This window comes from Cyprinodon variegatus, unplaced genomic scaffold (genome assembly GCF_000732505.1).
Source record: "Cyprinodon variegatus isolate N-32 unplaced genomic scaffold, C_variegatus-1.0 Scaffold704, whole genome shotgun sequence".
Classification (NCBI taxonomy): domain Eukaryota; kingdom Metazoa; phylum Chordata; class Actinopteri; order Cyprinodontiformes; family Cyprinodontidae; genus Cyprinodon; species Cyprinodon variegatus.
This window is the reverse complement of record NW_015151157.1, coordinates 296,769-308,982: the sequence shown is the minus strand read 5'-3', so window position 1 is coordinate 308,982 and position 12,214 is coordinate 296,769. Positions and strand designations below refer to the sequence as shown.

The following is a 12,214-nucleotide window of genomic DNA, read 5'->3' as shown; positions in this document are numbered from 1 at the left end:
CAAACATTAGGCAATTGCAAATGGAACAAGACAATTTACATTTATAATAAGAAAAAAAATATTATTTCAAGTGGATATTATCTAATTATCTTATTTTAAGAGTAAAAATACCAGTGGTGTCATAAGTACACACATTTGTTACTTAAGTGGAAGTATAACTACTGCAGTTTAAAAGACACTCTGGTAAAAGTTGAAGTATCAACTTGACCTCTTTACTCAAGTAAAAGTGAAAAAGCATGTGCTCCAAAAACTACTTAAAGTATAAAAGTATTAAGTAACCTTTAGAAGAAAAAAAAAACAGCCAGATGCCACTATATGAATTGAAAGCTCAATTTTTCGACTATTTCGAAACATTTTTGGAGATAGGGCCAAGGATGAAGGAGTTCTTATTGGTCTCCATCTTTTTCTAAATCCGACATTGCATGGCATAGATAATTCTCGTTTGCAAATTGAAGAACACCTGCTTGCTTCTGATGATTTCCTTTGGTGTCGCACAAATTTGACGAATAGCTAAGTAATGAGTGTTTGCGTTATATGACTCTAGTTTTCACTGAATGTTGATGGCGCCAATGATCTGCATTGGATGGAGCACATGACGTGAAGTAAATATTTATAAACATAAAACCGAAGCCAAGAGTAACGAGTAACATTTGTTTTAAAAATGTAAGGAATAGAAAGTACAGATACCTGTGTGAAAATGTAATGAGTATAATTCAGAAGTTGGAAGAAATGGATTAAAGTATAGATACCTAAAATGTGTACTTAAGTACAGTAACAAAGTATTTACTTTGTTACTTGACACCTCTGGTCATACAGTTCAAACAGAGACATTAGCATAAATATTTACAGGTATTTACAAAGTATCACTCAATCCTAACATTTTGCTGAGTCATGCACCAGGAGATTGGTAAGTTCTAACGAGCACATTGTTGATTTGATTTAAATCAGTTTTTTTTCACTGAGTTCTGAATGTGAAAGAGTTCTAAAAGTGGAGGATTCTCTGATAGTGAGAGGGATGCTGCTCCAGATGTTAGTGCCCCTGACTGAAGGGCACTTCACAGTCCTCTCTAACCGTAGACCGAGTAGCTTTGCCAGGAAAGGATTTCAGTTTGACGAATTCCCTTTATTGAGGTGTTGCAAGTCCTTTAGTACTTTATAAGCCATGCGAGCAAATTTAAGGTATTTAAAATTCTCAAAGTTTAGAAGATGGTAAGTATCAAGAATGCTACCTGCAGTAGGTCGACAGGTCATCCTAGGACAGAGCTGGTCCTTCTGATGAGCTAATCAGACTTTCCTCTAAGCTACAAAATCACCTTCTGCACTTAGAAACTACACTATAGAAGATGACAGATGCAAACAGAATCAATAAAAGGTTTTCAGGACCCTCTGCACCCAAAAGAACACAGTGTCCTAAAGAAAGGCAACGTTTGCATAAAATCTCTTTTTGAGAGGAGTATCATTGTTGATTTCATTGACTCATCATCACATCCCGGTTCTTAAAAGAGTCTACATGTAAAGGTATTTTGGGACTGTGATTAGAGAGACCAGATGAAAGGTATTGAAATTAAGGAGGTTTTTTGACAATATTGTCTTTAGCTTAATTAATATTTTACAAAAGAAAGGAAGAAAAATAAACATATGATTAAAATCTAAATTATTCATGATGGAGGAGATATGTTAAAGTGCTGTGATGTGTAGGTAAAAAATTTACAAATTAGAAGGTGGCAGCATACCTATGGATGAGAGCAGAGAGCAGAGAGGAGTCAGTCAGCAATCAGGGTAAAAAAGGCCTTTCCAGGTCCTCATGTGTCCTATATATCAGTAATCAGGGTTGTATATGAAAGGTAAATGCCAAACTTAACCACAAGGGTCCTGTAGGGTTTGTAATAATCAGGATTGTGGAGGAAATGATGTTTGAATTGCTCCCTCTGCTTCCCAAGTGGATATTGGCTGCTGTGCTACGGGAATGTGCAAAAGTCGTGACATAATAAAAAACAGATTACTGAGCTGAAGGCAGACGCTAGGGTGTTTTTTTCATTTTATTCTTTATGATCTCGCTATAGTTTATGACAATTTAGATCAATGTTGAATGGCTTTCATTTGATCAGCTTAGTCATGTGCCTCTTTCTGCACTTCTTCCTTTCCCATAAGTAGCTCTAAGCCGTTGTCTTCTCAGCATTTTTGTTTTTATTCTGTCTTCATTCACAACGCTTCAATTACATTCAGTGCAGGTGTGCCTAAAGCTAAGCATTACTCTTCGGACAGCTTTTGAAATAGTCAGTGAAGAAGCATCTGGATATTTTGACATGTTTTAGCTAAGTGAATACAGTGTAATGTTAGTTTTTTTTATCATAGCTTTGTCAATCTTTGCTTCAAGACCTTTATTATAAGGTTCAGCTATTTTTAGACAAAAATCCTATGTTGGCTCTTTAACAAGGAAAAAGTAGGTGAATTCATAGAAATACTTCCTGAGTACATTAAATCCTGCTGGTTTTACAACATGCAACTGAACACAGTTAGGGAGGGAGTGAAGTCCATAACTATCAGTTTAATGGAACTGTGCTCTGATTGATCCATTAAACGTGTTCTGTACTTCACTAAAGTTACTGCTTAAAAACAAAAGCATTCATTTGTTTATGTTTTAAATGAAGTTATAATTACAGAATATGTTCTGCCCTTAAAGCTTTTGCTCTTCTCACAGGGTGCAGTTGGGAAGCTGTGGAGTTATTTCTCCTTTAATCTGTTTTGAAATCTGAAATCATAAATAATTTGTTTTCTTTTAGCCTCAATTTCTCCACCAAACTTTAAGTCCTTGTTCTCTAATCAGCACCTTCTTCGGATCTTAATTGCTTAACTGCCACTGTATTGTAGAGATGCATAAATTTGAGTTTAATAGCAGTATCCTGATATTTAAGTATACTATTTAAATGTGCTAAAAAAAAAAGAAGGGGAAAAAAATGGTCCTGGTAGTTTTCTGCCACATCCATTTTTTTTTTTTTTTTTTTTTACGAATTTGCTAAATGTTGCTCTGATGTAAATGACTCTAAAATGTTGCCCATTATCATCAGTGGAGTTGGCAGAACTTTCTTACCTAAATGTCTCTGATAAATATGGTTGAAAGATCCGGGGGGAAAAAATCTAATCACGGGAAATTCCTTTAAATAAATACAGTAAGGTGCTTTATAAGGTGAATTTATGGAAATTGCTTACAATGCTGTCCACCTACTTTCAAAGACTAAAATATAAAGGTTACTAGAGCCTAAAGAATAATCTTTATATATATATATACATATATTTATATATGTATATATATATATATATATTTTTTTTTTTTTTTTTTTTTTGTTACACACAGAACAGAGCACATATTGACAAATATTTATCACAGTCATTGATATAGTGTGACAATACAGTGCATGGGAGGCATTCAGGTTTTGCAATACAGGAGTCAGTATTTTTCTGTTATGTAGGAGAATAGAGGATCCCAGGTCTTCACATTTTTACCACAACATGGACAAAATGTGAGTATTTCATTTTGCCCATGTTGTGATACGTGATCTTCTCCAGGCTAAACACGTTCCCTATTTCCCTTAGCCACATCTCGTACTGTAGCTTGGTGCAAAGTCACTTTTCAACATCTGTGGAATCATTTTCTTATCCACAACCTTCCACAAAGAGACAGCTTGAGCCTCAAATGTATTAGCCAAAAGCAGAGACCCTGTCCCTCCCAAGATGGCAACCAGTGGGTCTGGTTTAAATGTCTTCTTCAAGGCTTTAGGAAATCTTTGAAAAATATCATACCAATAAGATGATAACACAAGACCAAAGAGTATGAGCAAGTATTGTGAAGAATGATCTTTAAAAAACTGTAGATCAGGTATCACTGAAATTGGCCTGATCCATAGAGGCTGGTCTATTCAGTCTTTTTCTATATCAGATTTAATTTAGGTAAAAAATCTCTTGAATAGCTGTACATTTTACCCTCCTTATAGGATTCATCTTATATTTAAAAAACATAGTCAATTTGAACCTTTATGGTTGTATTTTTTTTTCTTTTAGGTTTGAAGTTGCCCTGTAAACACAGGTTACTGTGTTAATGACTTCCTTTTCTGATGTTTTGCTAATCTCATGCTGTCTTTTGGGATATACATGGATACATTCATACATAGCATACTTGATTGCAGAGAGAGAGGAGATTACTACAGCATTTTAGTAAAATCAAAAGAAATGCTGATTACATTGGAGCAATCAGAGCTCTGGCAGCCTGTTGGAGAGGTAATAGGATCCACAGTTCCAAATTAAAGTGTTGGAATCAGATCGTAAGTGAAAACTGTGGATATGTTTAATCCCTACTTTTATCAGGTATACCTTGTACAAATCATGTCAGACCCTCGTTTGTTATGATTTTCATTAACGAACTCTATCCATCTCCTGCTTTTGCATTTGAATTTTCTGATCTTCACATTCTGACAGGATTTCCAGTCAGGTTTCAGGTTTTCTGACCTCCTTTGGCTTCTAAAACTTTAAATGACTCGATTCAAAAAGCAATAAATGTAGTGTACAATGGGACCTAGACTCAGCAGCTGAGCAGTGAACAGAAACAGTACAGCTTTTCTCTGATGAATATGTTTACAACTATATAAAGCTTGAGATATTTATTATTTCTGACTCCCAGTTTGATCAGCTAAGTTTACTCTCTACACTGTCACCCCAACATTCCCTGCTCTGCGTCTTGCTGCTTTGATTTACTCAGAGACAGTCAGCAGAGCCATCAGACACATTCGCTGTGGGAGCGCTGCCACTGAGCACTTTCTAATCTCTTACTCGTCATAAAAAGGTTAGAGGGCCATGGATGCATCACTGAAACGCACAAATTCCCTCCTATTTTTATTTGTTGTGGGAGGCTGTTTTTAGAAATGATGCAAGCGAGTGTGAGAAGCTGCAGCTCCAGCCTGAACACTGCAGAGATTTAATTACACGATCAGGTCAATCCCTGAACATCAAATAAAGCAATTGTACTGTGATTTATTATTTCACTTTGGATTAAAACTCTTCAAAGTGTGAAAAATCACTTCAGAGTTTGAGCTAATAGCTGACAAATGAGCTCTTTAGTAGTTTTGTGCTCTGAAGCAATATCAGCTCTGCCTTTCGTCTCCTGTTAGTGAAGCTGAAATAGTATTTCTCAGTGATGGATGGCGACTGGTGTTTCACATCCAGAAACAATCTGCAGAGGTCTGGTTTGCAGAGACTGTCAGCTTCAGCCGGTGTGGCTGATCGCAGCACTGGCAGGCTGCATGCCAGGCCCAGCGGCTGCAGATTAAAGCTGGAGGCGGTTCGTTCTGTTTACAGCTCAGATTAGCACCAATCTGTTCCACCATCCCACAGCTGTCACCCCACAAACTCCAGAGTAGACAGAAAAATGAGACTGGGACCCAGGAACTGGCTGTAACACAACACCCAGTCTGTCTGAGGGAGATTTGTGTTCAGCCGTAATCAAACTGAATGTTTCTCATTGTTTGAAGGACTGGCCTTTTTACACTTATTGTTTGTTTGGTAATTTGTTGTAGCGGATGCATGAGGATTTCTTGAACCAGCTATGGCTGATGCTCTGAGAAATGTTTAATCACCTAAAAGACATGTCTGCACCAATTACCCTGCTTTTTAAAAGAAACCTCTGCTCCGTTTCTGTTAGAAAATGCACTATAAGGCATCCAAGAAAACAGTCATGTAGTCTGTTTTTACTCTGCAATATGTCTATGGCCTAAAACCCTCTGAAATTACCTCCTCCATATTTGTTGCATTTAAACTGAATGAAATACCTCAGCAATCCTCTATTGCTTTTCTGAGACCATGTCTTTGTTGGCAGCAACCTTCCCTGAGAGTTATATTTATTGGTAGTTCAGTCTTTTATGAATGCTTTTGCGTTGCTGGACAAAGGTACTGAGTGTTGGTCTGTGGAAGAATGTCTGCATTTGAATGAGAGTTAATAGACACCATTTGTGCTGCTCACAAGGGAAGCTCCAAAAACCTTGTGCAATGTTATCGTAGTAAAACCTCTTCACTGGCTGAAGGTAGCTGAATGAATAACTGAACATAGTTGTAAAGACAGAGAGCAAAACGTTATACTGGGATAGAAAAGATCAACGTTGCTCTCTTCATCCTCTGACATGGGAGTTGACTCGGAGCTTGTCTACCTGGCTGTGTTTCCTGGACGGGGCCGCCTTTTATAGCTGCTTTTTTTTTATCTCTGCTTCTGTCTCCTTGAACCCCAGTTGGCCTCTGCAGATGGCTGCTCACACTGAGCCTGGTTCTGCTGGAGGTTTCTTCCTGTTAAAAGGGAGTTTTTCCTCTCCACTGTCGCTACAAGCATGCTTAGTGTGAGGGATTGCATTCGAGTCAATGATTTGATGCAATCAACTGGTTTTCCTTAGATTGAAAACTGAATCAATTTGACTGGATGATCTGGTTTAACTGTAACGTGGAATTGGCGCTATATAAATAAAATGAATTGAAATTGATTTGAATGGCTATGTTTCACATTGACTCCGTCCTATTTGTGGTCACAGAAGTTTTGCTCCCATTAGAATATTTTTCATGTGCACGGTTTGATAACATTGCGACCTCTGGTCTACTGCAGGTCCTGCCCTCGCAGTTGGTGTGGACGTCCAGGTAGAGAGCTTAGACAGCATCTCTGAAGTCGATATGGTAAGGAACCTTTGAACATTTAATGGGTTGTTTTCCAGATTATACAGATTATTAGTAATGTTTCAGCATATGGATTTTGATGGATGGATTTTAAAAATGTATAAATAATAAAGGAGAAATAAGTTAGAACTTACAGACTTTGATTTTAGAGTACTTGACCTCCACCATGGTCCCTAATGATAGCTGTAATCCCACCAGGACTTCACCATGACGCTGTACCTCAGACATTATTGGAAGGACGAGCGTCTGTCCTTCTCTAGTAGCACCAACAAGAGTATGACCTTCGACGGGCGCCTGGTGAAGAAGATCTGGGTCCCTGACGTCTTCTTCGTCCACTCTAAGAGGTCCTTCATCCACGATACGACAACAGACAACATTATGCTGCGTGTCTTTCCTGATGGACAAGTCCTCTACAGTCTAAGGTCAGTAATGCTTTAATTCAATTATCATAAAGAAGAGCCGTTAAGAATAAGCTCAGTTTTTGCAGACTTTCAGCCTCTATTAGAATTAGATCCATTTTCACTTCACACAGATTAAAGGCTAAATCATAATTCAGTTTATTTATATAGTGCCAATTCACAACACATTTCATCTCAAGGCACTTTAAAGTTCACCAGATCCTACAGTCAAATTGATTAAAAGTTGTCTATCAAAGGAAAACCCTGCTCTAATAAAGCTGTATCAAATAAATTAATCATTTGTAAGGCATTTGATAAATTTGATTGCATTCCAAAGAGGTCATTCAATCATCTGATTCAGTTATCTTAGAGCAGGGATGCATATAAAGGTTGCAGGCTGGTAGCCCCTTGTGGACTGCCATTGGAGACCTCTCAGTATGGCGAGTACACAGACTCAATTTGCTCAAGCCTCTTTAATACTGGGTGTTTTTAAGCTGTGTAAACCTGTTTTTAAGTAGGTCTGCGTATTTTTACATGTAAAACATGATTTTTAAACTCTGATAACATTCTGAAAGTAACATCAAGTATTTGCAAATGTGTGCTCGAAATATGTATTCAAAAAATTACAAGTACAGAATGAAATTATTCAGACAAAGTGACTTGTACAAATATTAAACACATGTATCAGATTACATCTCACAGGAAGGGTTTGGACAGGGTTTCATGAATTGGAGGAGCCCTGTAGATTTGTGAGTACATGATGCGTTTAAATGCTGGGACATTTGAATTTTCTTTTGCAGTTCAGTGTTTTTTTCCTACTATACTTGTGCTGAAGTAGCATAAAAGTATTTTGTTGTGAAAAGAATATCTTTGTGCTACATGCAACACATCGCTGTCCCTGCAAATAATGGCTTGCTCTGCAATTTGCAATTTCCTCTTTAAGATAAGTGGTTTCTGCCATCCATCCATCCATCCATCCATTTTCTGTCATGCTTATTCTGGCTGTGGTTGCGAGGGGTGCTGGTGCCCATGTCCAGCTGTCAATGGGCGAGAGGCAGGGTCACACCCTGGACAGTTTGCCAGTCTACTGTATCACAGGGCAGCACAGAGACACAGAGGACAAACAATCTGTCACGCACACACTCACATATGAGAATTTAGAGAAGCCAATTAACCCAACAGTCATATTTTTGGACTGTGGGAGGAAGCCAGAGTACCCTGAGAGGACCCATGCATGCACAGGGAGAACATGCACACTCCATGCAGAAAGGCCGCGGGTCAGGAATCGAACCCAGAACCATCTTGCTGCAAGGCTGCAGTGCTACCCACTGCATCACTATGCAGCCCGGTTTCTGCCAACATCTTTAACTTTTTTTTTTTATGCAAAGATGACATCTTGCACATGTAAACATGGCTCCTGCTGCATTTTTTTTTCCTGTGTAAGAAAACAATGTCTGCAAACCGAATGTTTAATCTTAGCATCCAATCTCTATTTGTGTTGGTAAGTAGGTTGTATTTCAGGGCTTCTTGGTTATTTGTCTATAAAATGCTTGTATTATCGGGTAACGGCCTAGTGGTCAGGGCATAGGGCTTTAAATCCTCAGGGTTGTTAGTTTGAAACCCACTCCCACAGACTGCCACTCTGGGTCTAAAGGGAACGAATTAAATGAAGAGTTCCAATCTCCATTGTTAGATGATTAAAGTTCAATTTATTTTATTTTTTTATTTTCTAAAATCTGTACTATGTCTAGTTCTTCCTCATGCTCAGAGTGGAATTTATTTTATTATTGTAACTTTCATCGGAATTCACAATGGTTTTACTTCTTTCAAGGCCATAGATAGAAGAGAAATAATAAAATTTTTCTTTTTTTCTTTTGCAGAACCAATATTCATTAAGCCACTTTAGTATTCTTTTACATGCTTTATATTGTTCTATTTTGACAGCAGAGTTGCATTTTATTAGAAGCAAATCCCTCTTTTATGCTTTTGGTTCACTTCTAATTACAAATCTATTAATGCCCACATTCTGCACTCCCACCAGCTGAGTGCTTTCCTCTTAGTCCCTGGGTTGTAGAAAGGGGAAGTCTGCCAATTGTTCTGGATGATGGAGCTGAAACATTAAGGGACCTTATTTGTACTTTTGCTGGATTTTTTAATATATCATTGCAGTACAAAAAAAATAAAAAAATCAATAAGCATTTTACAAATAAAAATTGCACCAAAGTAGTATAAGTAATTATTGTTGCAGCATTTCATTGTGAAGGAAGCCATTATGATGATTATGATGATGATGATGATGATGATGATGATGATGATGATGATGATGATGGCTTTAACTGTTCAAGGCTTTAGGTAGGTTGGTTTTACTTCAGCTATCACAATAGAAAAAATAGTTGTGCTGCGTAATATTTTCACACGTCTGAAAGTGACTATTTCATTTTTTAGATATCTTCTTTTTTTTACACTTATCCAGGTTAAAACTTACAAATAATTACCTAATAAAATAAATGTAGATTTTCCCTTTTTTATCTTTTGTTTCTTTTAAAATACTGTCTGCTTTTCCAGTCATTTGATACAGCCGTGTTAGAGCAGGGATGGAAGTCTGCAAACTTTTGATGTTTGCACCTTATTTAAACAGTGACAGTGAGTTACAGAATGGTAATAAAGACTTTAAATCGAAATGTGCATTACATTACATAACATTGATTAATTGGAGTCATTAGAATACTGTCTAGTATACCTACTTAACTTCAACGGTAATTACTAATGATAGGTGATAGCAATAACATTGATTCAATTCAGTTCATATATATAGTGACAGCACATGGCATTGTGCTGGGACAATTTCATATAAATCATGGAGACAGATTGATTAAAAAAAATATCTCAGGAAACCCAACTGATAGCATCAAGTCATTGACTTTGCAGGATTTGCTCCTTCGGGATGAATATGTAGGGATTGTAGAAATTCTCATTTTGACAGCAATCCCTCACACCAACCTTGCATGCAGCGACACTGGAAAGGAACATTTCCCTCCCTTTTTTAAGCATGCATCTGCAAGGCTCCAGGGTGAAATGAATCTCCAAACCCCTCTTAAAGTTTTTATCTGTTCTGTGTGCGTAACTCCAGTTTTTTCTGTTTATATCCAGCGAAGAAGTAATGCTTTGTGTGTATTTTTTCCCTGCAATTTTAGTATATTTGTATATGCATTTGAGCACACATTTGCAATTACCTAAAGTTACTCATAGAATATTTTTTTAGTTTTAAAAAACCAAGGTTTGCACATTTAAATAAGCAGAGTTACAGTACATAAAAACAGCTTTACACAGCTTGCAAATCCAGTACTATATAGCTGTAGGTAACTTGAGTCTTTCTTCTCTCCATGCCTGAGCAAATTTTTTAAATCCCAGTCTGCATCTTTAATATATTATTGTGTCAGTGGATTGCTGCATTTTTCACATACAAATTTAAAGTTATCTCATGCTTTTATACTTTTAATTTAAACATGTTTTAACTGCACACCCATATCAATTAAAATAAAACACAAAACAAAACAGTGAGGTTTTGACTAAAATAAAAGTCATTGAGTCTGTTCTAAGAGATGTACAGCTATACTTCTCAAGCATTTCAAGTATTTACTTTATTGGCTGACCAACTTTCACTCATGTTAATTTAAGAGTTGCACTGCGCTACTATTAGAGAGAGACAGCCTGACCACATGATGTTCACAGCAGATAACAAGATTCTGTTTTAAACTGAAAGATTGCCTTTATTCATCATGCAGATAAGTGATTATTTATCCAGACATATTACAGTCGACACAACACTACTGCTGGTTTATTTATTTATTTCAGGTTCTTTTGCAGTCCTCTGGTATAAATCATGTCACCTCTCCACAACACAGCTTTTCTCTGCTTTAGCAGTTTACCTTAGAGACATTTTTAATCATTAGATTGGAATTAGCCTTGATTGTTCTACATTGGGGAAATCATTTTTATAATTTCCTGCAATTTTACTCCAGTAGCTTCGAAGTGAAGATACTTCTTACATGCTGGATTGTTGCTGTTGAGTATTTAATTTTCTCAGTTTAGTGTGCTAAATGAATATTTTTTTCTTTTTATACATACATTTTTCAATTTTTAAGAGACTATTGAAATATTGAAAAATCTCTTTATTAAATATTTAATTTATTGTAAGATATGTTTGCATGGACCTGGTTTTCCTCCGAAATGTAAAAAATGTTACATTGAAAAAATATTTCAAATGGAAAAAATCTACTCAATAACCTTTTTTTTTTTTTTGTAAATACTTTTTTCAGGTGTGTAGATTTATTTAACTACTTTTGCATTGCAAGGCTGTGGTTAGAACTTTAAAATGTGTTTCTAATCACCTCTGAATCCTACAGCTTATGATGCATAAAATAACTGCGAGACTCTTCACCCAGAACAACAATCAATACTAAAAAAACATTAAGAGCTAATTTATTTCTTTATTTTTTATGGTTTCTATCAGACTGTCATTATAAAATATGCAATTTGAATTTACTTTAGTATGAGAAAAGTAATTTAGACTCACTCTTTTTAAGGTAGAACCATCTATGGCATCACAAATCAACCCTTAGACAAAACCTTTCTGAATTCTCATTATAAACCTAATTTTGACTTTTAGTCTGGATTGAAACTTTTCTACATATAATTGCTGGTATCCAGCATCATACATCAGTCATATCTTACCATGATGTTTTGCAATCTGTGGAACTTTTTAAAGTTCAGAATAAATATTTTCACTTCAGAATATTTTATTACAAATTTCCCAAATTTGCACCTGGTTGGATTTAGGGTCCCAGAAAAGCCTTCATGACCAATCAGAATGAGGCTGGATTGCAGGAAATTGGAAAAGCTCTGCTAGTTTAAAGGCAATCATGATGCTGCCACACTTTTAGTAATCATGGAAAAAGCTGTTTTCTAGCTGTGCTCTCTCATCATATCAGACAGAAATTATGATAAATTTGACGATGTCTGCATTAACATAGAAGCTCAACGTACTGCAAAAATGAAAATACGTCAGAAATTGAGTTGTATTTTTAACTTACTACTAACATCACGACTGG

General features: G+C 36.4%; 1 protein-coding gene across 1 annotated transcript in view; it reads left to right on the top strand.

The window, feature by feature from the left end:
- LOC107097527 (gamma-aminobutyric acid receptor subunit rho-2-like) overlaps positions 1-12,214 on the top strand; it is a 51,366-nt gene that overhangs the window by 19,497 nt on the left and 19,655 nt on the right. Inside the window, exons 3-4 of the mRNA XM_015394693.1 lie at positions 6,638-6,705; positions 6,904-7,127. Coding sequence (XP_015250179.1) covers positions 6,638-6,705; positions 6,904-7,127 — 292 coding nt within the window. The remainder of the gene's footprint in view (positions 1-6,637; positions 6,706-6,903; positions 7,128-12,214) is intronic.